General features: G+C 54.4%; 1 protein-coding gene across 1 annotated transcript in view; it reads right to left on the reverse strand.

Annotated features, from left to right (window-relative positions):
• RHBDL3 (rhomboid like 3) overlaps positions 1–24,170 on the reverse strand; it is a 47,276-nt gene extending 23,106 nt beyond the window's left edge. Inside the window, exons 1-5 of the mRNA XM_027130309.1 lie at positions 23,760–24,170; positions 22,228–22,251; positions 8,186–8,344; positions 3,912–4,136; positions 490–638 (exon numbers count right to left, since the gene is read on the reverse strand). Of these exons, the coding sequence (XP_026986110.1) occupies positions 490–638; positions 3,912–4,136; positions 8,186–8,344; positions 22,228–22,251; positions 23,760–23,870 (668 nt within the window). The 5' untranslated portion in view covers positions 23,871–24,170. The remainder of the gene's footprint in view (positions 1–489; positions 639–3,911; positions 4,137–8,185; positions 8,345–22,227; positions 22,252–23,759) is intronic.
• Positions 24,171–26,596: the final 2,426 nt, after the last annotated feature.

Genomic DNA, 26,596 nt, shown 5'->3' on the forward strand with positions numbered 1-26,596 from the left:
TACTTTATTTATTTATTTTTTGGCTGCCTTGGGTCTCCGTTGCTGTGCACAAGCTTTCTCTAGTTGCAGCGAGTGCGGGCTGCTCTTCATTGCGGTGCACATGCTTCTCATTGCGGTGGCTTCTCTGGTTGAAGAGCACAGGCTCTAGGCACACGGGATTCAGTAGTTGTGGCACACGGGCTCAGGAGTTGCAGCTCGCAGGCTCTAGAGAGCAGGCTCAGTAGTGGTGGCGCACGGGCTTAGTTGCTCCGCGGCATGTGGGATCTTCCCAGACTAGGGCTCAAACCTGTGTCCCCTGAATCGGCACTGCGCCACCAGGGAAGCCCCTCCCATACACGCTTAATAATTTACTCATACAGTTTGGTATTAGATAAGTTTCAAGAAGCCACCTCAAATCCTGTGTCCAGGTAGATAAAAATAAATATATTTCAATCCAGGCTCTCTGGACCAGTTATTTTCCCACAGGGACTCTAGATAGAGTGTACTCACCCCGCATGCATGAAGATGTAGGTCAGGTAACGCCAAGCCTGTGCTCGGAGCTGTGGATGGTAAACCAGTGAGTTCTTCAGGTATCGTGGATGGGTTACCTGCAGCACAAACTGGTCCAGCGACACCCCATTATAGAGGAAAAAGGCAACCTGGATGAGAGCACAGAATGAAGAGAGACTGTTACTAGGTGTGAAACTGCCCAGGAACCCCTCTTGTGCTGACCTTTGGAATCCCTACGGAAGGAGGGACATCCCTACGACCAGAGCCGAGCTAGCTCTGCACCATCTCTTACCCCACTTCTGTTCGATTATTTTGTTAAATGCTCACAAAATGGTCTCTGCCCACATTTCCTCGGTGTTAAGCAGGAAGGGTTTGTAGGATTTTAAACTTTAATTCAGATAATAACTCACATACCCACTTGGGGGCTGAGGCAATTCCACATAAGTTGATTAAAAAAAAAAAAAAACTGTGGTAAAATACACATAAGGTAAAATTTACCATCTTAACCATTGTAAGTGTACCGTTCAGTGGTATTAAATACATTCATAATGTGCAACCACCACCAACATCCATTTACAGTATTCTTTCCATCTCGTAAAACTGAAAGAAACTCTGCACCCATTAAACATTAATTCCCATTCCCTGCCTCCCAGCCCCTGGCAATCACCATTCTGCTTTCTGTTTCTATGAATTTGACTACTCCAGGGACTGCATATAAGTGGAATCATACAGTATTTGTCTTTTGTGATTGGTTTATTTCACTCAGCATAACGTCATCAAGGTATAGCCCTGTTGTAACACATGTCAGAATCTCCTTCCTAATAATCCTCTGTATGTATCTACCACATTTTGTTTATCCATTCATCTGTCAATGGACACTTGGGTTGCTTCCACCTTTTAGGTATTGTGAACAATGCTGCTGCTAGGAACATGGGTGTACAAATATCTCATTCATCTGTCAATGGACACTTGGGTTGCTTCCACCTTTTAGGTATTGTGAACAATGCTGCTGCTAGGAACATGGGTGTACAAATATCTCTTTGAACCCCTGTTTTCAATTCTTTTGGGTATACACCCAGAAGTGGAATTGCTGGACCATGTAATTCTGTTTAATTTTTTTGAGGAACTGCCATACTGTTTCCCACAGTGGCTGCACCATTTTCCATTCCCACCAACAGTACACAAGTGTTTCAATTTCTTTGAATTCTCACCAACACCTCACATAATTGTTCTTTTTTTTTTTGGCTGCACTGTGTGTCATACGGAACTTCCCCGTCCAGGGATTGAACCTGTGCCCCCTGCAGTGGAAGCGTGGAGTCTTAACCACTGGACCGCCGGGTAAGTCCCACATAAGTTAATTTTAAAGATGACTGATGTGTACTTGTTTAAGCCCTAAGAGAGTATTTATTTGAACTATTTTTTCCTGGAACTCTTTTTCTTTCTTTAAATATTATTTATTTATTTGGTTGCGCTGGGTCTTAGTTGCAGCAGGTGGGCTCCTTAGTTGCGGCTTGCCAGCTCCTTAGCTGTGGCATGTGAACTCTTAGTTGAGGCATGTATGTGGGATCTAGTTCCCTGACGAGGGATAAAACCCAGACCCCCTTCACTGGGGGCACGCCACCAGGGAAGTCCCCTGGAACTCTTTCTAGAATGCAAAATTCACGTCCCTTAATTTTAAGGATGTCTCACGTATTGATCTGGGCTATAGGAGTGATGTCTTCTCCAGTAACTGATAGGGGTTTTGCTCCTATACTAAATGGTCCCAAATTCTTGTGTTTCTTTACGACTCACGTTTGCTTTTACATTTTCTTTTGTCCTCTCCCGCAATGCCTGGGTGTCAGCATGGTGTTGACCAGGTACTACAACAAGGTTCTTACTTCCTATTGTTGGTTGGTAGGGGGCCCCTTCTAGTAGCTTCCCACCATGTTCACTCTGTTATGGACTCAGAAAACCAGGTTACTAGAACTGTATGTAAAACAAAAAACTTGGGCTTTAGTATAAGGTCTGTGAAACAGTTATTTCATCATTTTCCAGTTTCTTCTAGATTGGTGGCTCGAGATTACACAGCTGAGGTTTCTGAAAATCTGAAACCAATCTGGACACAAGATCTGACTCCTCTGGATGACCTTGGGCAAATTATTTTAATTTACTGGTCCTCAGTTTCCCCATCTGGAAATGGGGATACTAATTCTTACACTTCCACGTGATCGTGAGGTTTAAAAACGATAAAGTACGTGAGGAGCAGGCATGCACTGAGGGAAGGCAGCTGTAATTAGTGTGTGGTTAAGCCCTCCTGGGCTGAGCCTGGGAATGGCTCAGGCCTCCCAGCAGCTGGACTCCCGGGGCTCTCTGGGAGCCATTCTGTCCACCTAACACCATGGGTACAGGTGGCCTGGGAGCAAATACAGCTTCCAAGACAGCTTGTTATTATTGGTCCTCAAATAGAAGTTAATAAGTAGACCAACACAGTAAGTGCTTGGAAAACAAGTCCAAGAATATCTCAGAAAAATCACAACTTCCACATGTACTTGGATGAAGCCAGAACAACACAGGAGCTCTAGCCTGCAGTCCAAATATTATGACTTAGAAAAAAAGAAGAGGGACGCCATGAAGCTTAATGATCCTGCAGTTTGATTCAGCAGGAACTTTACAAGAACATATGCAGGGGCGGTAAGTAGGCCCCTGATTCTGGAAGAGAAACGATGGAGATTGTTAAGCGCCCAAGGGAAGCCAAGCATTGGTTAGTTCAAGAGCTGGGGTTGGGAGGCCCGCTGGTTCTTGGGCTGAGGAGCAGAACGCATTCAGAGTTCCTCATACAGGAGCGCTGATGCAGAAGGCGGTACTCTGGATTCTGCTGCATAAGCATGAGACTTTTAGAATAACAATAGGTATGGATGATTTCCTAAGGGGAGAATGTTCTTGCAAAATACATGAAGCCCACATCTACCTGTTCATATAGGCTCCCTCCCACATGTATTTGTGCAATGCTTTTGTGTTCAGAAAGCACCACCTGCCGTTCTCTGGCTCTAAATAGGGGAGTCCTGTGGGAAAAGGAGGGCAGGTCTGGTTATTCCTACTTTACAGGTGTCCCAGGGGAGCACATGACTCGTCCACGTTACTCACTCCAGGAGGAACTAAAAGAAGGTGTCTTCATGAGTTAGCCTGGCTAAATCCCCCGAATCAATGAACTACTGACATTGTTTTTGCTGCTGTTGGTTTTGGTGGAGGTGGTCACGTGGGGATTTTGCTGCAGGGCGTATTGCTTAAAGTAATGATCTCTGTAATCTCTCTACGGTCTGGGGGTTATAACAACACTTGCGTGCCCTGTAACAGGGCCTGACTTGCAGTGACTTGCCCTTCCCCTCGTGATCTCAGATATCCTCTTGACCCTCCGGCAGCCCCTTCCCCACCCTCGTCCTTGCCTCCAGCAGCGTTACTGTGATCATGAACCAGGGCGGTGGGCAGCAGGTGTAGCTGTCGTAGTACCACTTCCGGTCAATCTCCCGGGGCAGGGTCTCGTATGCCACGTGGCGGATCAGTCGCTGGGAGAAGTTCAGCCCCTTCTCCTCCAGCAGGGCCTTGCTGCAGAGCCTGCGGTTGCCCTGCAAGATGGCCTGGCGGAAGCTGTTGGACCGCTTGTTGCTCATCTACACAGGAAACAGGGCAGGGGAGGGGGGTCAGAACCGGAGTCTCAGGGGAGCCCCATCCCGTTTTCCCAGCCAGCACATTCCTTAGACCAACCAGGCCTGATTCTACCTTCCTCTTTCTTCTGTAATAATAGTTAACAAGAAGTTAAATGTAATAGTTAACAAGAAGCAATATTCACTGAGCTCTTATGTGTCAGGGGCTGTTCTAAGCACATCACAGCCTGGCTCATTGATGCAACTAGTCTGCCTGCTAGATAAAGACCATGAACATCCCCATTCCACCAGACAGGAGACCAAAGCATAGAGAGTTTTAGGAATCCATCAAGTTCAAACCCAGTAGGGCTCCAGAGCCTGTATTCATATCCCTTCCACCCACTTGTCCATTATCCATCACAATTTCCTGAGCAACTACTAAGCATCAGGTGTTGCCAGACATGGGGATACAGTGGTGCTCAAGACAGATAAGTAACCAGCAATAAGTAACGGTTCAGAGTGAAGGCTGCTGCGGGAGCACACAGGAAAGAGTCCAACCCGGTCCCAAGGTAGTCAGGGAGGGCTTCCTGAAGGAGGTGGCATGGGTGAGAACTGAAGGATAAGTAGGGGTCAGCATCCTTGGTCCCCGGAACCAGAACCCAAAGCTGTGCTTGTGGAAGATCATCAGCCCTGAGTGCCTCCAAGGGAACTGTGATGCTCAGGGAGCCCCAGGACTGGCCCCTCCCCAGGCAGAGTCCTGGCTGCCTCACCCAGCGGTCAGCCTGACCCCCAGAGATCAGAGGCGGTCCAACTGACTTCCAGCCTCCCAAGGCTTCTGTTATCTCCCACCCACCCTCCACGACCACACTCTAGACCCTTCCTACGGGGAGATGTCCTAAAGACACAGCTCTCCCAACCCCAGAGCTCACAGTGCCACCCAGGGGCTGCTCTGTGATTGCTGGGTGGGGATTATCAATATATTCCTGGGACTGTGGGCCCGGCAGGGACATCAGGTTAAAACTGAAGGCAGGAGTCCAGACAGGGCTGGGGAGGTGAGCCAGCCCAACCAAGGCACATGGGTTTGAAGCCCTGTCAGGGGGCAGGGAGCTGGGGAGGATCTGGGCTCAGACCAGGCCAGGTGGAACAAGCCTCCATCTGCAGTGCCCCGTCCCCTCTCCTGGGTTCGGCACACACCTGAAAAACCTGGCTTAAGCCTCCCTCATCCAGCAGGCCTTCCTGGATGAACCCCTTCCAACGATGCCCTATTCCCATCCCCTCCATGCCTGCAAAGCTTGGGTCTGGTTCTTAGTGGCTTGGCGGTTCTGTAAATGCGGATGGGACTTGGGGCTCCATGATCACTACAAGCCCAAGATAAGACCATGTCATCAAATTAGTTTGTAGCCGTCCTCTCCCCCAATCCCTGGATGTGTACATGCACATGTGCGTGTACCACACATATACTCACAAACAATACATCTGCAAGACCCGTGGTGGGAAGGAGCTCAGCATAAACACAGGAGAAGCAGTGTGTACACACATACACACTCACCATTCAGCTGTGCCCCGATGTGCCTAGAACTGTGCCGGGCACAGCAGCAGCCATGGTCTCTGGCCTCACGGAGCACACAGGAGAGACAGATGCATAAATGGCAGCAAAAGAGGATGTCATCTTCGTTATTTGGTGTGTAGTATTATCCCCACGTTATAAAGACGGGGATGAGAGCTTGGAGAGCGTAAGTAATTTCCTCAGGGACCCACAGTTATTAAATCACAGAGTCAGGATTCAAATCCAGATCTGCCTGACTCTGGAGCCCATGCCGGCTCATGTGCAGCTTTTTTTTTTTTTTTTTTTTGCGGTACGTGGGCTTCTCACTGTTGTGGCCTCTCCCGTTGCGGAGCACAGGCTCCGGACACGCAGGCTCAGTGGCCAGGGCTCACGGGCCCAGCCGCTCCGCGGCCTGTGGGATCTTCCCGGACCGGGGCACGAACCCGTGTCCCCTGCGTCGGCAGGCGGACTCTCAACACTGCGCCACCAGGGAAGCCCTCATGTGGAGCTTTTGTGCCAATTAGATAAGGGAGCCTCTCCTTCCAGGTGGATGCACCCATTCCAGGCCTTGCTGAACAAAGCCCAGGCCAGATTTCAGCCCCCATTCCTCTCTCTGCCCAGCATCCTTGTGCAGTCCACAACCTGCACACCCATACATGACAACCCTGGCCACTCAGCTGTAATGCAATGTGTTCTGTGCTATAAGACAGGCCTGTGCAAAGCACTGCGGGGGCTCTGGGTAAGGTTGGTTCATTCTGCCTGGGTTGGGGTGGGAAAGGGCTCACAAAGGATGCAGAGGAGTTAACCTGGTGGAAGAACATTAGAGGCAACAAAAACTTTCAAACACTTCTTCTTATTTAATCCTTGCCACAACCCTGAAGAGGGTCTCCTTTGGCTTCATTTTACAAATGGGAAAACCGGGGCTCAGTTTTGCCACTGAGTGGCAAAGGCAGAGCCTGTCGCAGGACCCAGGCCCACCTGACTCCAGCCCCTGAGCTCTCTGCCCTGCCCAGAGCTTCCCCCCTGGTGAACCCGTTCTTAGTCTTGGCCTCCAGGGCAGCCCTGCTCACAAGAATCCAGGCTATGGCTGGCTGCTCCAGCTCAGAATTCAAATAGAGAAATCTCGATGGTAACAAGTGATCTGCTGTTGCGAATTCACACGGACGAACCCCCAGCTGGAGAGAAGCAGCTCCCCTGGCCCAGCCATGCCCTCACTCTGCCCTGGGCTGAGCAGGGCATGCAGCAAACACGCTGGCGCTGGGGCTGTGGACGAGCCGATGCAGGCTCAACTCCGTGGCCTGGTCTTTGCTGGCACTGCTGGGTTCCCAGTCACGGGGCTCACCTCCACGGCCCATCCCATGAATCCCAACTGTCCCCAACTCCCCTGCTTACCTGAGCTCTGCACCCCCGCCCTCTGGGAGATCTGCTCCCTGGGTCCACTCTGAACAGCAGGTTTCTTCACCACTAAAAGCCCTACAGCTGCTCCCTGCAATCACGCTAACCTCTGGGCAAAGGCAGGTCCTTAATCAAGAGGCAATTAAAACAATGCCAAAGCCCACGCATACACATCAGAGAGCAAACCTGGCACGATGGCAGGTCCTGGCTCCTCCATCACTGATGCTTTTGAATTCCAAGAGCCTGGGGACTTCACACCAGTCATTTCATGGGTGACAAGAAGAGGGGCGACTGTTTCCATTTCACCAACAGGGAAACCAAGTGGGGCCTTCCGGCCTCGTGTTCACGCTGCTAGTTCATGCAGCTTCTACCCATCCACCCCACAGAGGGATGCTTCCTGCTTAACCCCACTGAACCCCACTCCAATCCCGCCACAGTAGCCCCCGGGACAGCACAGCAGTAACCCCAGTGAGGAGGAAGTCCTGACTCCAAGACACCAGACCACTGGGCAGGACTCACGGGCCTCCCGTCTCCAGCCCCTCCGACAACCCAGGACAGCTGCCGGCAGGTCTGATGAGCTCCGGCCTTCACCCATGCGCCCCGTTGCTCCCGAAAGGTCTGCCCTGATCCTCCCAACATCCACTCCCCAGCTCCTCTCCTGCCAACGATAACCTCCCACCTCCCACTCCAAATCCTTCCTTTCTGTGGAAATGACCCCACTCCCAGCTCCACGGGTGGACACTGATGGGTTTGACTCAATCAGCACAACCCACTGGCCCAATCTAGGCCAACTGGAGGAAGGAAATCCCAGGCCTCACGTGGGAGCTACCAAGTCCCTCTCCTCCCCTGCGCGGTGAGGCCTGAGGGCATGAGGGCTGGAACAGCTGCAGCCACTTTGCTGCCATGATGGTAGGGTCTGGAATTGCCTGGGGCTTTTTTGAGTAGTGCTGACACTGCAGAAAGCAGAACTGACAGATAAAGAGAAATTGGGTCCTTGGTGATTTCCTTTCACCTGCTGAAGCCTGCACTTTTTCAGTGCTGCAGACCAACAGATCCCATTAATTATCCAAAAGGATCCTCTAAGCCACACCCCCAAACAGGCCTCTCCCAGTGGCGAGGGGCCCAGAGCGCTCACCAGGTTGACAAAATCCTGGTAGCCGATCTGCCCGTCGGCGTGGCTGTCGGCGAGAGCCAGCAGCACCTCCCTCTTGTGCGGGTCCAGCTTGGAGCTTTGGCTCTCCAGGAGGCTCCGGAACTTACATGTGCTGATGTAGCCCGTGTTCCCAGGGTCAAACTGAGGGAGAAGCACACACAGCAGCGGGGTCAGAAGGGCTCCGTCTCCCTCTCCACACTGCCCCGGGTGCCCCATCACCGTCACCACTCACAGCTCCTGTCTCCAGCCCTCTGCTGACAGAGGGCTAGGCGGCATCTGGGGTGTTTCCAAGGCCCCCAGGGGAAACATCCAAATAGGGCGGACAACCACTTACAACCCCAGAAGGCCCTGGAGACCTTTGAGATCGCCCAGCGCAGCCCTGTGGTGCATGGAGAAGGGAAACAGAGGTTCAGAGAGGTTATTACTCTCTGCCCTTACTCCTGACCCTGGACAAGGGGAAAGAGGGAATGAAAAGGCGATGAGTAGAGGAACATGAGGAAATCTGGGGCCTGGGGCAGAGGGACTGAGCGGGGAAGGCATGAGGCCCCGGGCAGCGGGGAGCACAGCCTGGACAGCGCTTCCGCATCTGCCTGCCAGCCCCTCTCCCACGCCTGCACCCACATACACCCCACAACCTGCACACAGGGCTCCCCAAAGACAATGTGCTCTGAGTGTTTGGTTGTTTTTCTTTATTTTTGGGCCATGCCACACAGTATGTGGGATCTTAGTTCCCAGACCAGGGATCGAACCCGCGTTCCCTGCATTGGAAGCGCGGAGTCTTAACCACTGGACCACCAGGGAAGTCCCTGGTTGGATTTTTGACGCTGCCCTTTTCCCTCTGCAGCTTTGCACACGTGGGCACCTCTGCCTAAGACTCCCTCTCTCCCCTTGTCTCCCTGGGAGACTCCGACTCACCCTTCCGACTCCTCAGATGTCCCGCGTCCAGGGAGCCTTCCCCCAACACATGATCTGCATCCCCTGCATGTCAGACCGCCCTCTGGCCTCCACCCTGCACTGGCCTCCATTTTCAACTCCTTGCACGTTGGTGCACAACTTTCCCCGGGGCTTAGAGCACAGAGCCAGGCAGAGTCGCACTCAGTGTAAGATTTGTTGGGTGAACAAGTGGATGTTTGGGTGAAAAGACAGGTACCCATTTTCCAAGGAAAGGCTCACAGGTTCAGTTAGAAAAGGGGCTTATTCATCTCTCCCAGAGAAGCACATAAGCCTTCTGTCACCCTTCCATCGCCTCTCCTTCCCTGCAGAGCCCAGTGTCCCCACCCAGTACACACTAACGAGCTGCCAGGTTGCCCAGGGAAGTCCTGTTCACAAACCTCGTCCCCACATGAATTCACTGCACACGGAGGTGCTGCTAAGATTTTAAAAGGCAGACAGACGTCCGCGTGTGCATGACAAGGGAGCCCGAAGACCGAACCCACCTTTCCCTCTTTTCTGGATAAGGTCAGTGAAGACTATTTTCGGAAGGCTGATGCTGTGTGCAGCCTGCCTAAGACAATCCAGGAGAAAGAGCCAAGAGTCACAAGTCATGACTCCTTCAATTCTCCCCAGAACTCAACGGGAGAGGACATCTCTAATGAGGCCTATTTAAACATCTGCCTGTGTACCCAATCCTCCACCCAAAATACCAGATTTCAGGGATGACACCTCTTCGGTTCCCACCATCGAGTACTTTAGGAAACTCACCTACCCTCCGTTCCAGAAAGACCTTTACGAGTAAAAACGCCTAATATTTGCTGAGTGTTTTCATGGGGCCAAACATCACACCAAGCACTTCACGTAAATATATGATTTCTTTGATCTCCTACCGTGACCTTATGAGCGGGTCCTATGATTAGATCTCCATGTCACAGATGAGGAAGTAGAGACACGGGAAAACGAGCACAGAGAGGTTAAGTGACAAGCAAGTGGCAGAGCCAGGATTCCAGACCCGGGCAGCCCGGCACTGCCTCTAACCACTGGCTGCCGCTGACCTTCAGCCTCTAGGGCCTCTGCTCTGCGGCTCAGAAGCCAAATGTCAAGGGTCAAAGAGGTGAGTGCAGGCCCGGGAGCGGAGGGGCTCCAGGAGCCTCACGGGCCCACTCTACACAGATTTTTTAAGCAGGAAAGAGCTCAAACAGCAACAGTTCTGATCTCCTTATAGCTCAGACAGGAAATGACGCCTGGAGTGGCAAAGTGGAGACGGCAGCTAGGGAGGGTCTCCTTCTCTGCCTGGGACCCCTCCCGTCCCCACAGGCTGGCACTGGCTACAGGGACTCACCAGCCTGGCCCCTGCCTGGGCCCACGTGGCCCTCGCACTGGGTGGGCTGACGTGGGGGATGAGAAGCAGCCCCGAGCCCTGGGAAGATCCATCCCCTCCCTAACCCTCCCCTGTTGAGCACGGCAGGGGGCAGTGGGCTGCTCACAGCAGGGAGCCTCTGCTGCCCAGCCCGGGGGGAGGAAGCCAATCCCCGCCCCGGGGGCCCATCCGCGGCTGGGGTGGGGGGCAGTGGGGTGGAGGCGCTGGGATCAGGCAAGGGCCCCTCTCCCTCATTCCAGCTCCAGACAAAGGACCACCTGCTCCCCTGCTCTCCTTCCCCCTCCAGGGCTCCCTGCTGTCGTCCTAGTGACAGGGGCTGCCCTGTGGCTCCTCCCCCTACCCCCCACCAGGGCCTGCCAGGCCTGCCCCTAGCACATTACAGGCTCCAGACCGCAGAGAAGGAGCTGGAAGCCAGCCGAGCCTCCCTTCTCTGCCAAAACTCTACCTTTCGTGCCAGGGCCAGACAGCCCAGACAATGGGGGGGGGGGTCATCGCTACGCTAATAATGAGGCCTCAGGGATGAAGGAGGGGGACTGGGGGAAAGGGTGGGAGAGGGAGGGAGGGGCCAGCTGCCTGGGCTCCACAGATGTACACGGGACACCTTCCAACCACCACCCCAAACACCTGGGAAGATGAGGGCAAGAGCCCCAGCTGACAGGGGGCAGGGGGCACGGGGCGGGGCGGGGTGGGGGGGTAGTGCAGAGAGAGGGAGCGAGGGGGAGACAAAAAGAAACACACAGAGAGGATTCGTGCAGAGGCGGAGAGAGGTGGGTACCACTGCCCTGACGGAGCTTCTAAAGGAGGCTGCGAGCAGCAAGGCAAAACCCCACTCTGGTCTCAGCCACTTACCAGTTTGTGTGATTGAGGGTAAACATCTCGAGCCATAACTGCCTCAGCCTCATTCATCAGGCAGGGGCGAGCGTGCCCTCGGGGTGCGGTGGGTTGAAGCAAACGCAGCGCTGTGCTCTCCAGGGCCCAGGGCCACCCGGACTCAGCGTCCGGCTCCACTTGCCTCATTCAAAGCGAGGAGGGAGCAGCCCTGCCATGGAGGCTTGGCCGACCCTCCTGGACACCATTCCCGCCTTTGGGCCTCCTCAAGGGCAGCTCTGGGGACAGGATCATACAAGCACCGTGGTTTGGAGCTTTGGGGGTAACAAACCCTACAAATGCAATTTCCTTGTCAATAATGTACTGAAGGCCCCGAAGCTCCCTGTCCTGGGTGCTCCATGACCCAGATTCACCCACTTTGGACTGAAGGGGGGCTCTTGGAATGAGGTCTAGGCTGGGTGGGTTGGAGACAACCTGACTGGGGTTAGTCTGGGGGTGGCGGGGCAGCGGGAGGAATGGGGCTGTGAACAGCCGCAGGCAGAGGCCCCTTGGAGAGCCAGGAGCATCCTTGCAGCTGCCTCCCCAGTGCTGTGCAAGGCCGGGTGTGTGTGTGCGTGTGTGTGTGTGTGCGTGTGTGCGTGCGTGCGTGTGTGTGTGAAGGGGGAGCCCACATTCAGCCTGCATGGAGGCTGCTGACACAGAAGAGGAGGAAAACACAAAGTGACGAGTGACCCTCCCACAGCTCCCGCCCACCTGCCTTGGCCTTGAAAAGAGCTTCAAGACTCCAGGGGCGCTTAATCCCACCAGCACCCAGCCCTCTGGCCCCTTAATCCTCTAGGTCGCCAGTTCTCCCCACCCCCGGCGCCCCACACACGCTCTGCCATATATATCCCATCTCCCGCCCTGGGCCCCCTCCTGGCTCACTTATGACCTTGGATGCAAAAAGGACCCACCGGATTCTCTCTGTACTGTTGCCACCCAGGGCTCTTCCCCTCCTCTGGGGCAAGGAGTTGGGGGAGAGTTCTGGAAGGAACCCCGGCCCCAGCTGCTGTGCCATCTTGGGCAGATCATCAACCACACTGCCTCACTTTCCCCATCCACCATGTAGTAGGAACTCTCCCTTCCTGGGGCGATGTAAGGTGGTCCGTCCCCAGCCCTGCATACCTAAGCATATGATATGCAAATGGGGGCTGGGGAAAGAGACATCTACAGCCCACACAGCCCATGGGAGCAGCTGATCTTCAATTCTGCATCCTTGCTCGGCCAAAGGGCTGACGGGAAATTTGGAATCAGGATGAGGCAGCTCACATTTGGGGGGGGGGAGGGGGGGAGGTCTGTGCTGTAGGAAGGACCTGGTGACACTGGAAAGAAGAACAGCAGGTCAGGAAATTGTAAGTCATGATCCAGGAGAGCTGAACGGAACCTCAGTGGTTTTCAAACTGCTCTGCAGAGTTCTAGGGGCTGGGGGACCTCCGAAGCCCAGCAACGTGGGGCGGGGGTTGCCAAGCGGCCCCGTTCTGAGTTGTTTTCTGTGTTAGCCTTCTGCATACTGCCTGGTTGAACAGCAACGACGGTGGCTGTGTATGCAGAATACCTGCCAGGTATCAGGTGCTAACTCACTGAAACCTCAGGTCACCCCCCTATGTCCTGGTTTGTCTGGGACAGTCCTGGCTTCTTACACCTACTGTCTGAGCATGACTTTTTTTTTTTTTTTTGGCCGTGCCTGCGCAGCTTGAGGGATCTCAGATCCCTGACCACGGATCAAACCCAAGACCCCTGCAATGGAAGCACGGAGTCCTAACCACTGGACCGCCAGGGAAGTCCCTGGGCATGATAATTAACAATGTCCCTTTCACCCTCAAAATCCTCCCAATTTGGATAATAAATTATGCGGTCCCCCCATTTAAACCTCACAACAACCCTACGAGGTAGGTGCTATTTTACATGGGAGAAAAACGAGGCACCGAGAGCAGAGTTGCCCAAGTTTGAAGAGCTGGTAATTGGTGCAGGTGGACTCACATCCAGGGGGACGGGCCCAGGGCTTGCACTCTCCCATCATTAGGATGCTGTGGCTAAAAAGGGTTCGAGAGACCCCAGTTCAGTCCTCCCATTCGTTCATTTAACAAATACTTGCTAAGGATCGACTACGTGTCTGGCATCACACTAGCTCTATGGACAGGGAAGCAGGTGCAGAGAGCAAAAGAAACTAGTTCAAGGTCACAGAGCAAGTTGGTGGTCAAGATGGAAATAGCTCAGGGCTCCTCCACAGTGGTTGGCTGGTCCAGCATTGCTCTTCCTTGTTTTTCTCTGTCCTGTTCTGTCGTATGAAATATACCTGGCTCAGGGTTTCCCAGTGTGTGTTTCGTGGAACACCAGGCCCAAGACGGTGCATGAAATAAGGGTGCTGTGGTTCCAGAAGTTTGGGAAACCCCTTTGGAAGGGCGTGATGTATAAAACCATATTACAGGTTCTTCAAGATCTTACAGTGGAGAATCCTGTCTGATTCTGTTCAGCCCAGCATTTCCCAAACTTACTGGGTCTTTGATCATAATATTTTTTCACAGTAACACTCCACGGGACACAATCTGGGGAAAATGCATGAATCCATAGCAGAGTTCCTTTTCCCTTTTGTGAAACCAGGCCCCTTTGTCAGCGGTTCTGAACCAGCCTTTCGCCTCCATCTCATGAGTGGCACAGGCCCTCGAGGCAGCTGACACTTTGTCCGGAGTCCTCCAGCCAAGTTAGAAGCCTGCCGGATCCAGGCCCCAGCCAGAGGGTTGAGGAGGGTGCCAGGCCCTGGGAGTGGCCGAGGAGGAAGTGACTGGCCTAATGGGCTGAGCTGAGCTTCCAGGGAACCAAGCCCGCAGGGTCTGGGATCTGCCTGCTCAGCACCCAGGACAGCAGCGCTACTTCTCCCCTCCCTGCTGCAGGCCCAGGAGCCCGGCCAAGGCTTCAGAATCCACCCAGCGGCAGCAAAGCAGAAGAGAAAGAAGAAAGGAACACGTCTATTTTATAGCTCTTATGTTACGTGTGATCTGCAGCAACTCATTTCCAGGACAATTACATGTCTGCTCCCTTCTCTCTCCCAGGGGGACCTCTCCCTCTCCTTCACCTCGAGAGGTCCATGTCCTCCGTGAGGGGTGTGGGAGCCCAGAGGTAGCACCTGGGGAGCCATCCTTGTGCAGACCTCTCACGCCCGGAAGGTCGGGACCTGGAGTCTAAGGAAGCCTCCCATCTGTCCCCAGGACAGGCCCCACTGTCCCCGCTCTGTCCACTGAGACAGAATAAGCCCTGGGAAAGGACCACATGGTATGCGTGCCAGGGCAGAGGAGGGTGCAGGCAACTGCCCCTCCCCACTTAGGGGGTTACCATGGCTCATCTGCTGGCTCCCTGCATCATCACCCGGCTTCTGAGCAGAGCGGAATTAACGAGGCTGCCCAGGGGTTTCCAGCTCAGCAGAGCAGTCCCCATCCAACAGCCACAGCCCACCAGGGAACTCAGGCCCATTCAGGGATATTTACAGCCCCATAAATTAGGCCCAGGCCTGCAGCTGCTGAGGTCAGGAGGCGAGGTTAGGGGAGTAGCAGCTTTCTCTAGCGCTTCTGCCTTGCAAATGAAGATGCTAATTCGCCCCACAGAGAAAACCACCTCACACCATCCCCTGACTTTCCCCCCAGACCTGAAATACTCATTGGCACAAATATTTGATTGCTCTTATTCTCACATCAACCCTAGAGTATAAGTGTGATTCGTCCCATTTAACAGATATGGAAACTGAGGCACACAGAGACGAACGACTTGTCCAGAGGCACTTCAGTGAGTAGAACAGGGTACCATCGGGCCTGCTTTCAGCTGAAGCTAGGAGTGGATTTATAAAGACCTCAAGCCTCCCTGGGAAGAAGAGAGACCAGCTCCTAAAAGCCAGGTTCTGACCCCTCCTGCTCTCCAGTCTCCCCACATGGAGGCACGAGGGGCTCTGGTGCTCCCCTGGGATTTGGCCAGGCATCTGACAGCTGGGGAAGCTTCAGCAATTCGATGATTCCCAGTTACATTATTTCTGTTCTTACAGCTGCCACCCCAGCGTTCTGGGGGAGGGAGCTCATCCCTCTCAAAGGGCTTCTCCCAGAAGCTCCAAGTCAGGCTCCTGAACATCCCCCCCATAAGTCAAAGAGCTGAACCCCAGGATCTGAGGTTGGCAGGCTGATTAGGAAGCTAGAACACCCTCCCATCAGCAGAGAAGCGGAGGACGTCCTGGCCTGAATCCAGGCTGAGCCGCTGGACAATTGGCAAATTTCCAGAAAACTACCCAGCTCTCTCTCTCTCAACACCTGGGCCGTGAGAAGAAGAGCTCTCAGACTTTCCCCGGAAGGCAGAAAGCTGGGGTCAAGTGGGGGCCACCTCTTTCCTCCAGGCCTGCCCATCTCCACCCTGAGAAAGAGCCTCCTGGAAGACCCTGCTTCTCCCGCTTCAAACCACAGAAGGCCTTGGAGGCACACAGACTCTGAGGGGGCAGCTGGGGGTTGTGACTCAGAGACAGGCCCCTTGGGTCCCAGGAGCAGACGTAACACCTGTGCTGCCTCGCCCAGGTCCAATCATCAAGGACAACTGGGGACTGAAGCCGAGTCATGGCCATAAAGGTAGGAGTCCCAGGGGAGCTGCGGGCAGGGAGAGCTGGGAGGGTTCGAGCAGGGAGGGGTCTTAACCTGCCCCATCCCACCCCCTTCAGCCTAAACTCATGTCCTCTTGCTGCTTCTCCTGGAATCCACCAAGGGATCCCTCTGGTTCCCCAGAAAAGAGAGATCCAGGGAGAAGGAGGGGAGTGGGTTGTCCACAACTCGAGATACACATCAGCTCACTTCCATAATAGAGAACAGCGCCCTGGGGCCAATCTCACAGTCGATCACCAGGAACTGCCAAATCTGAACACTGGGCAGAGCAGGCCCGCCCTGGGGTCTGGCCACGTGGTGCCCGATGCCTCATTCTCACCCTCACCCTCTGCCATGCAGGCAGCCAGTGAGCGGAGGGAAAATGCTTGGGCGTCCACATTCCCCCAGGCAGCCTCTATCCAAACACTTCTCTCCTTTCTTTGGAAAGTTCAGGGGGAACGTGGTTTTCCAGCTCCTGCCCTGAAGAAGTCAGTTTGATATGGTGGAAGGAACCCCAGACTGGGGATCTGGACACTTTGATTCAAGACCTAGAACTATTACGTGGCCAGAGGTTATTTTGAAAACAGTGTTAATTTCTTTAAATTCCAGTAACGCGGTAACCACCTCCATATTTATCAGGGGCTCACCACACACTGTGCCACGTGCTATACACACACCATCTCATCAGGCCTCACCACAGCCCTGAGGGCAGGCAGCTTACTGATGAGAAAACCAAGGCTTGGAGAGGTCACCCGGCTTGCCCCCTGTCACACAGCGAGGAGGAAAACTGGGACCCGAGGCGGACTCCGTGTCCTCGCCCCTGCCTGAGTCATTCAGGGTGCCAAGAAAGCAGACGGAAGCCTGCGAGGCCCGGGTGCAGGAACACCGGTCAGAGAGGGAAAGAAAGCAGAGCCGGGCTCTAGTTCCAGCTCCGACATTACTGCACCAAGTGACCTCAGAAGGTCTCGGACCTCTGTTTCCTCATCTGCAAAGTGAGCAGATCGGACAAGATGCTTCCACCGACCTTCTACTAATCCACAGTCCTTGAGGTGGCGGCAGCCCCAGAAGGGCTGACACAGGCGAGGTGGCCGCACAGTCAGGGCCTGCCCCTGGAGAAGACATCAGAACCCAAGACAACATGTGCAGGGACGTAGCTGGACTTGTTCACTCCAGCATGTGCGTGCCTGTTCCGTGTCAGGCAGGCAGGAAGGCAGCGAGCAACCTCAGCTCCCTTGGCCCCACTGCTCAACCGCTATCAAATGCATTTCTGGGAGTGGTCAGGGATAAAAGGGTTAATTCAGCATGACTGCTGGGGTCACTGGGCCAGGAGCAGGGTAGGGAAGCTGGCTTTGCGGTAGAAGGAAGTCCACAGACTTTAGGGGCCTGGACGCCACCTGATAAGGGGTTGGAGATGCAGAGCCTGAGTAAGGGAATCCCTCTCTGCTGGTTCATCCTGTGTCCTGGGGGCTGACTCTGGGGCAGGTGCTTTCTGTGCCGCTCTTCACTAATCCATGCAGCAGTCTCATCTGAACCTCTTTCCACCTCCCAGAACCCTCTTAAGCCAGCCTGCAGGGCTGCAAATGAGGCAGGCTTCAGGGTCAGGCTAAGGGAAGACCCTCAGGCTGGAGGCAAGGAGGCTGGACAGGGGAGACACTTGGGAAAAGCAAGCAGAAAAATCCTCCGGGCGCAAGAGTCGCTCTCTCTCCAGGAGCCAGGATTGGGAAGGAGCTGGTTTAGAGGTTTCGGCTTTTCCTATAGGGGCCTGGATCTCAGAAGCAGCCCTGTGCTTCTTCCAGCAAATTCTGGTTCCTGGTCAAAAGACAGTTGTCAAATGTCCACTGGGGGTTAAGACTCTGCGCTTGCACTGCAGGAGGCACAGGTTCGATCCCTGGTCGGGGAACTAAGGTCCCACATGCCACTCGGCGTGGCCAAAAAAAAAAAAGTCCACTGGGTATCAGACATCACTAAGAGAGTTTCCACTTCCATTTAACTCCCACAGTCATCCCTGGAGTTAAAGATAACCCTCCCCATTTTAGAGATGAAGAAATTGAGGCTCGGAGAGCTAATGTTGCTTGACCCCAATCACAAAATCTGTAAGGCTTGAACCCAGCACTCTCTGACCCCACTTTCAGGGTTCTCCCCAGCAGCCCATGCAAGCAGCTCTGTGTTGTGTTCGTAGCATGTTTATAATTTTGGAGGGATAGTCAAGACTTGTCTGCTTCCCTTCTGGGAGATTAGCCAAGTTAGGGTCCCTTCTTGAGGTCTGGAAAATGCACGCTCCTAGTCGGGAGGGAAAAAGGGAGACAGGATCAAGTTCCTCTCAATTCTCCCTTTTCCCTCTTGCTTGTTTGAGCTTGGAAAGCAATTGTGCTCTGTTGACTTAACAGAACTCTGCTCCAAACCCTTTTGCTCATTAAACATTTGGAGATCTTGACGGCATTTGTAAGGGTGAACCTGGAAATAGTTTTCCAACCCGAGAAACCTTTTATGGGTTAACGGGCTCCAGCCCCATACCTGCCATGGACCTGCTATTTGACCTTGGGTCCTTGAGGGCATCTCCCTGGAGTTCAGGAAGGGACTGGGAGTGAAACTATCAGAGCATAACCTGAAAAAGAGGAGCTTGTAGGAAACCTATGGGAGCAATAACTAAAGGGTACATTACCTGGGCACAATTGTCAATATCAGGGGAGAAGATCAGAAATCAAAAATAAACCTAACCACATATACAAATTTACTAAATGATACAATTTCTCAATATATAAAGGAAGGCTTTCTTGGGACTTCCCGGGCGGTCCAGTGGTTAAGACACTGTGCCCTCACTGCAGGGGGCATGCATTCAATCCCTGGTTGGGGAACGAAGATCCTGCATGCCTCGTGGAGCAGCCAAAAATAAAAAAAAAAATTAACTAAGTAAATAAGTAAGTAAATAAATAAATTAAGCCTTTCTTAATAAGTGATGCTGGTGTAACTGGATAGGAATAGGATCTGGATGGAATAAAGAGTCAGACAATTTTTTTTTTTAAATCAGAGAAAAAACAGTAGGAAACAGAAGCACATATTTATGCGATCTGAAGAGGGAAGAAAAGTGTCTCAGCTCCAAAGCAACATAAGGAATCATGAAGAAAAGGCCCAACAGATTCAGCTGTAGAAAAATAAGACATTTTTACCATGACATTACACTATAATGACGGGTTAATATTTATGGTAACTTTAAAATCTAGTATTTAGGGAAACCACCCAAGGATATGAAAAGACAGTTTCCTTAAGGAGAAGTTCAAACAGGAAACAAACACCTGGAACATCTGGGGGTCAACGTGATGATCTTCAGGTTTCCTGTCTGTTGTAATTTCTGGGACCTGTGAGGAAACACTGGGGAGGGGGTGAGGTTGGGTGGCGTGTTACACCCCTGCTTGAGCAGACCAGACAAATGTCCAGGATGCCGGAGGTGGGCGGCGGCCAGGTAAACAGCCAAGGGACGGGGGTCACCTGTTTTCTGCATCTCCAACTCCCCAAAAGGCATTCTGGCCATTGAGTTGAGGGGTGACCACATAGGACCAAAAGGCCAAGGTCATGGCTTCGAGCCCTTGGATCCAATTAGGGTCATGTTGGGTCAAAGGTACTCTACATGCTGAAGAACCAGACAGCACAGAGGCACCGGTCTAATTCCATTCCTAACACCTGGAAAAAGGTCCCAGCTGATCCTGGTTTGAAACCAGGTGACCACTGGCATCCCCCCCTTGACCCAAGATGGGAAGGAGGACTGACTGGGGCCAGCCTCCCAATCCAGTGACCTCGGGAAGGTGAATTCCAGGACCATATTAGTTTACAGGGATTCTGACGGATGTCATGTGAATCCTACCCCATTCAGCAGAGTTTGGCCCATCAGGGCTATTTCTGTAAGAAATCGTGGGAAGGCTGCCTGCAACCACCAGCCAAACATTCTTTCCTGAGTGCACCAAGTTCACCATCACCAAATCCTTCCTTTAAGTAGGCCCAGAGGAAGAGTCAGAAAGGATAAGACCCCTCAGCTTTCCAAATAACCCGGCGTCCTTCTGAAGTTGTACATCCATTTATGAAGTTTCACACCGGCTTTGCATTCAGCCCTATCAGGGGAATGGTCCAGGTGGGCTGCACAAAGGAGGCGGAACAGACGCAGAGGGACTGGATATCTGCCAGAGGTCAGGCCCCCGCTCAGGAGCAGTTCTTCTCAAACACTAAAGCACCCATAGGAAGGAAAACAACAGAAACAGGCTGCTAAAGCCCCGTGAGGGCTGGGGAGCGGACCTAAGGCAGAACTGATCGTGAGAGAAAAAACTGTCCAGAGTTAAGTTTGGGGAGTTTCTTTCTGAGAATTAATGTTGTCTGTCCAGAATGGTTTCTGAGTGGGCCTTCCCAGAAGCAGGTGGATGCTCTCTGTGACACCCAGGATCTCCCTACAGTGGGAAAAATGGGATTTCATAGACCACGCGCTGATATGAGGTGCTATACATTCTCTCTGCTCCCTCAAGTTCCAGATTCTTTCTCCTAAAAGTTTTCCTCCATTCGCCCAAATAGTTCATTTTACAATGTAAACACACACACACACACACACACACACACACACACACACACGCAGGGATTGGCAAAGGAAATTAATCAAAATGAGAAAGACACAGACAGAGGGAAAAAAGAATGATACACTTTGTTCTAGGTTTGGATTCTAAATCTGGCAGGAGGTGTGAAGGGCTGGCAGCTTGCTGGTCGTGGCATCTGTGGCAGCAGGCAGCTCCCTCCTGCCTCAGGGCGTCAGGCCAGAAGTGTCTGTACTCTTAAGAGCCGGAGGGAGAGATGGTGTACCCCAGAGGGACAGGAGCGGCAGGATGCTCCCCAAGCCACAGCCAGGCCTTGTGTTGAGGTGGATGACAGCCCCCAATCCCCACCCCAGGCCCACCATGCCTTTCAAGCTGAATTCCGTGTTGTCAGTCCCACTTGGCCGTCTGTCTGCATTTAGCTGACTCCTCAAACTGAACTGGTCTGAAACCAAAGGTGTCAATTTTACAAACCCCCCTGCCCCCAGCCTGACTTTTCCTTCTCCTCCTAGGTGCAGAACCTCAAAATTATACATGTGGTTCACCTCACCTATTTGGGTCTAATAAGATCTTCCAATTCTCCCATCACCATGTCCCTCTTCCTTTCCACTCCCACTGTCATCTTCCAAGTCAAGGGCTTGTCTCCATTCATGGCAGCAGGCTCCTGGCCAGTTCCTCTCATCCCTGCAACCCATCTCACCTCTATCTCACTCTCACACAGGATCTTCCCAAAGCACTGCCTGGATCTGGTAACAAACTTGTCAAAAAAGCTTTCAAAGGCTTCACCTGCCTCCAACAGGACGAGGTCTGGTCCGTGCTACTTTTTCAGCTTTATCTACCTCTCCAACCCAACACGCTCCCTCTGGCCCAACCAGACTGGTCTCTTAAAGTCACACACACTTCATGGTATAGTCATTTTCACCCCAGGACCACAATGCTCACTATTCCCCCACACTGGGACAGCTCTTGCCACCTCTCCTTCTGCATCACGGAACGGGGAGGGAGAAGGAAACACATAACAACAGCACGCAACAGGAGTACCAAGCAAAGAAGAGAACCATTTCCCCGCTGAAGGTCAAATGTCCGTCTCCCGGTTCCAAAGCCAATGCGTGGCACTTCCAACTCCATCCACCACGCCTAGGCTCTAAGCATTGCGAACAATCACATACAAGTTTCCAGCTATGACTCCCCCATCCCTGCAGCAAAATTAGAGTAGAGTCAGCTTTCAGAAGTGCTCATATCGAGTCGCCCTTCAAGGATGGCAGAGATTTGACTTCAGTGGCTCTCTGATGGTGGAGGGGGAAGAAGAAAGGGGACGTTAACTTAAGCCCTTCCCCCTCCTCCCCAGCCCCAAAGGTGATCCCCTGGCATACAGAGAACGTCCCAGGCTTTCAATACATATTATCCAGTGTCTCCCTGGTATAAAGCCGGTCCTGGTGAAGTGGCGTTGGGAGGAGGAGGCAGGGAGGGAGGGAGGGATCTCTCAGGGGAGCCCCCCCCCGCCCCCCAAACCTGGAGAGCAGGACCGTTCATTTCCAGAGCTGCCTTAAGCCACACCTCCACGTCACCGTCTCAGGAGTGCAGAGCTGGGGAAGCCCACGCAAGCAGGGAGACTGCGGGGAGGGCTGGAAGGAACGGGGTGCGGGGGGGATTTAACTGCTCACATACCTGATCAAACAGGACTTTCCAGTGCTGGTAGAGAGGGAGGCCATGCAGGAGAGGAGGAAGAAGAGAGAAAGAAAGAAACACACTTATCACCAAGGCCTCTGTAGCCTCCCAGCGGCTGCCCAGGCTCAGGGACCCGCGCGGACAAGAGATCAGGAAAACCTGGGAGAAGCTTCCCAAACGAGTCTACACATAGCAAAGGTGGAGAACTCAGGTTGGGGAGAGACAGCGTCCCTCATTCTGGGAGAGGCAGGAGGAGAGATCAGCAGAACAAGGGTATCCTCAACAATTCCTAAATAAAGTCGTCCAATTCTGTCCGAGGGCCTCTAATAACTTCTGCTGGCTAAAGCTTATCTCCATGGGAATGCACGCCCAGGTGCAATTCCTGCAATTCCATCAGACCTGCTGCAACGGTCTCCACCTGCTGGGGGCCAATGACCCCTGTCAGGAAAATCCACCCCTGCATAAGCATTAACATTTTGCCTGTAGTTTGGGAGAAGGGGGTTTCCGCCTGCACTGAAACCCACCCCCGGCCTCTTTCCAGACTGAGTCTAAGTGATGAACACATGAGAGTCTGCCAGAGTGTTGGGGCCAGAAGCAAGTGAGGGGTTTAATCACAAGAGTTACAGGGGATACAACCCAATTCAGACTTTCCGGCTGAGGTCTGGCAGGTTGAGGGCCTGGCTTCACTTCCCTGTCCCCACCCTGAGAGGGAACGGGCAGGACGTCTGCCCAATATTTCACCTCTGTTAGCGGGTTAACCTCGGGAGGAAGAAGCTTAAGAAACTCCAGTTCCCAGGACTCCCCAGTGCCGGCTCTGCCCACGGCTCCCAGGACCGGAGGGAGGGAGACACAGGCAGCAGATGGCAGGGAAGCCCTCTAGGGCAGCCCCTCCCTATCCTCGCCCAGGGGACCGTCGCTGGCACCGACGCGGTCTGGGGCTCCTAAGCCCCCCTCTGGGAGCAAAAGCGCTCCCAGCACTCCTTCTCTCCCTCCTCCGGCCGGGCTCAGGGACAGGGGCCAGCTTGAATTTCAATCACTGTCGCGACAGGGCAGGTGCCGGGCGGGAGCTAATCCGGGAGCGGAGAAGGGGGTCGCCAGACCGGTCTGCGCCGCCGGGTTCCGGGGACTCTGCGGCGCCCGCTCCTTCCCCGGACTCGGAGAGCCCGCAGGTCGCGAGTGGGAGGGGAGGGGAGCCAAGCCACTGCTGTGACGCGGCCGCCTCTGCGGGAAAACGCCGTGTCCCAGGCACTGCACCAGCCGCGAGGAGGGGTCTCCGGCGGCCGACGGGTCCCCAGCACGGCGGCGGGCGCTGCGTTCCGAAGGGAAGCCCGGGGAGCCCAAGCAGGGGGTGGCGCGCGCGTTTCGGGGAGCCCGGTCCCTCCGCCCTCTCTCGCCCGTGGGGACCCGGCCAATCCGGGGCTCTCCCGCGTCACCCTGAAACCTCCCAGTTGCCCCGCGGGGGGCAAGCCGGGGGCAGCTCTCCCCCTAGAGCCCCCCAGAAAGTTTGCCCGGGCGGGGGAGAGGGCACTCACGTCCTCCGGCGCCGCCGGCGGCCGCTCCTCGGCCTCGGGTTCCAGCTCCTCGATGCGCTCCGCCTCGGCGCAGGCGGCCACTGCGGGGCCCGGGCTGGGGTGCTCGCCCATGCCGAGGCGGCGTCCGGGGCCGGGCGCGGCTGCGGGGCTCGTCCCGGGGCTCCAGGCTAACTTTGCGCCGCGGCGGCCGCGCCGCTCGGAGCTCTCAGTGCGCGCCGCGCCGCCTCCGCCTCCGCGCCCGCCCCCATGGTCCCAGCCCCCGCGCCGCCGTCTTGCGACCCCGGGACGCCCGGCCCTCCGCCGCAAACTTCTCGGCTCCCGCGGCCCCGCCGGCCTCCGCTTCCGCCCCGGCCCTACGCCCGGCTCCGAGGCGAGGGCGCCCTTGGGCCGGCCCCGGCCTCCCGGCTCCCCGCACTGCCTTCCCGCTCCCCGCTCCGCACCCGAGTCTCCTCCTCCCCGCGGACTCTTCGGGGGCGGCGCGCAGGCGGGGGCGGGGCTGCTCCCGGGACCGCCGCCCCCTACCCCCCCACCCCCACCCCGGGCGCCACCACCCGGGCCAAATCGGTCAGAGCGCCGCGGCCCAGGGAGGAGAAGGGCTGCGGCGGGCTTGGCGGGGAAGTGGCTGCAAGGTCCCGGGCGGGGATGGCCCCATCCCCACCTGCCTCCACCCCGGGTTCAGGTCTGTCTCTCAGGACTGGGTCGGGGGTGGGGGTGCAGCGTCTACTTGCCGGGACCCACCGGGTTAAAGATGACTTGGAGGCAGCAGACGCGTGACGGTGGCAGGGGGAAGGTTTTCACTAAGTTGGCAATGTCGGAGTTAACTGGGAGTGAATTGGGGGCCGGAGGCTGGGAAGACAGGATGCCCTGACCACCCTTCCATCTCTCTTCACTTCGGTCTCAGATCCTGGGAGGTCCAGGCAGGCTCAGTAGTTTAGGGATGAGAGAACTCAGGGGAGTCCCGGACCCCAGACCCTAAATCTTTCCCTCCCCACACCCCAAAGCTATGTGACAGTGCCCTGGCTTCATTGGACCAGGTTGACAAAGGTAAGACCAGGGAAGTGCCCCAACTGGAAGAGGGGAGGTAAGGCAACTACAGCAAGTAGGAATCAAGTTAGAGCAGAGGAACAGGGGTTCTAAAGAAAACAATTGATGCCATTTCCCTGCAGGAAAGACCTCCCAGGAGAGACTGTCTCCCTTAAGCAGAGGCCGTGCCTGTAAATGGTGCCAGTGGCCGGCTGGGACAGGTGCCCAGCTCTTCCAGGGGGCTCAGGGATTCACTTCTGGTGATGTCCCACAGTCAGTCCCCAGCCCACACCTCCTTCCATCCCTCTTACCACCACCCACTCACCCACTGGCCTTTGCTCCTCTCCCTCTCAGAAACTGATGCTCTAATCCAGTAGTGAAAGTTGCAATTAATGCTCTCATCTTCGTAAAGCAAACACATGACCCCAGCCCCAGGATCCAACCTGTGACCATCTCACCTGACAATGACTGCTCCCCCTAAACACAGAGAAGGAAATTAACTCCCTTCTAATTAGTTGAGTTTGCTACAGACACCAATTTTCATCTCGGTTTCAGAAAGTGTGATCATTCCAACTATTTTTGTTTCTCACCACCCTCCCCGCAACCCTACTCTACTAAGTCAAGATCCTGCCAAGATTTCCTTGTAAATAAAACTGCATAGGGTGTGATTTTGAAAACAGCCTTCAGGGGACAGAAGAGAGGCCGACACACTTCTTCGTGGAAAGAAGCCCAGAAGGACAAGGTGTGGCTGGGGGCCCTGAGGTCAGTGTCACTGCCGTTGACACCACCCGGGTGCTGGATGTGTTACACTTGGATCTTTGGGGCTGGAGAAGTGGGCCAGGAAGTGGGTGGTTCAGCGGAGGGGGGAGGAGAAGAGCTCAGAGAGGGCTTGGTCTCTCTGAGATGCCCAGCAGCCCTGGGCAGTGTTCTGACCCCAGCTGCCCTTTGGATTCTGCCTTTTCTCCAGCCCAGGAACAGCTCTCATCAACCTATCCAACTCTTTCATCTCCTCCAGTGGAAGGGACGTCAGCAGGCTCAGTTCAGTTCCCTGAACACTTCTTGAGCTCCTACCGAGTGCCAGTGACAGAACTTTGGGAAGGGAGAGGTGGATAGCATCCAGTGACCTTCAGAAACTGTTTAATTGGGGGTGACAGCCAGGGAAGTCCAGGGGGTACGGAAACCCAAAGGAGGGGGGTTCCTGTGGGTCCAAGAGGGCTTCCCAAAGGATATGCCCCAGAACCAGGCAAAGTGGGACATTCCAGGAGGGAACAGCATGGGCAGAGGCTGGGCTTGGGAAGCAGTATGGTTTGGGAGGGGGAACTACAAGCAATTTGGCAAGGCTGGAAATGAGAGCAAGGTGCTCAATGTAAAGAACCCAGCCTGGAGTGGAGGGTCTGAAGGGCTGTGAGTTTCCTGAGAAAGGGGCTTGGACTTTACCCTGAGGGCAATGGAGATCCATCGAAAGATTGTGAGCAGGAAAGTAATATTTAAAAAGATCCCTCCAGGGACTTCCCTGGCGGTCCAGTGGTTCGGACTCCAAGCTTTCACTACCGAGAGACCGGGTTAGAACCCTGGTCAGGGAACTAAAAAAAAAAAAAAAAAAAAGATCCCCTCCAGAAGGCTGGCCTGAGCATAGGGAGATGAGAATGGGAGGTGCCGTCCAAGAGACTTGAGGGCAGCAGCGAGACTCTGGAAGTATCCAGAAGAGCATCTTCTTCTTCCTTCTGTCCTAGGAACATTTCACGCCACCTTGGCAGACTGTTCCCAAAAGTCTCCTAGGGAAGAATTCCTGACCTCTAGCCAGAATCCTCCCT

This window comes from Aethalodelphis obliquidens, unplaced genomic scaffold, assembly GCF_003676395.1.
Source record: "Aethalodelphis obliquidens isolate GAN/ISIS:26980383/991018 unplaced genomic scaffold, ASM367639v1 scaffold38, whole genome shotgun sequence".
In the NCBI taxonomy this organism is placed as follows: domain Eukaryota; kingdom Metazoa; phylum Chordata; class Mammalia; order Artiodactyla; family Delphinidae; genus Aethalodelphis; species Aethalodelphis obliquidens.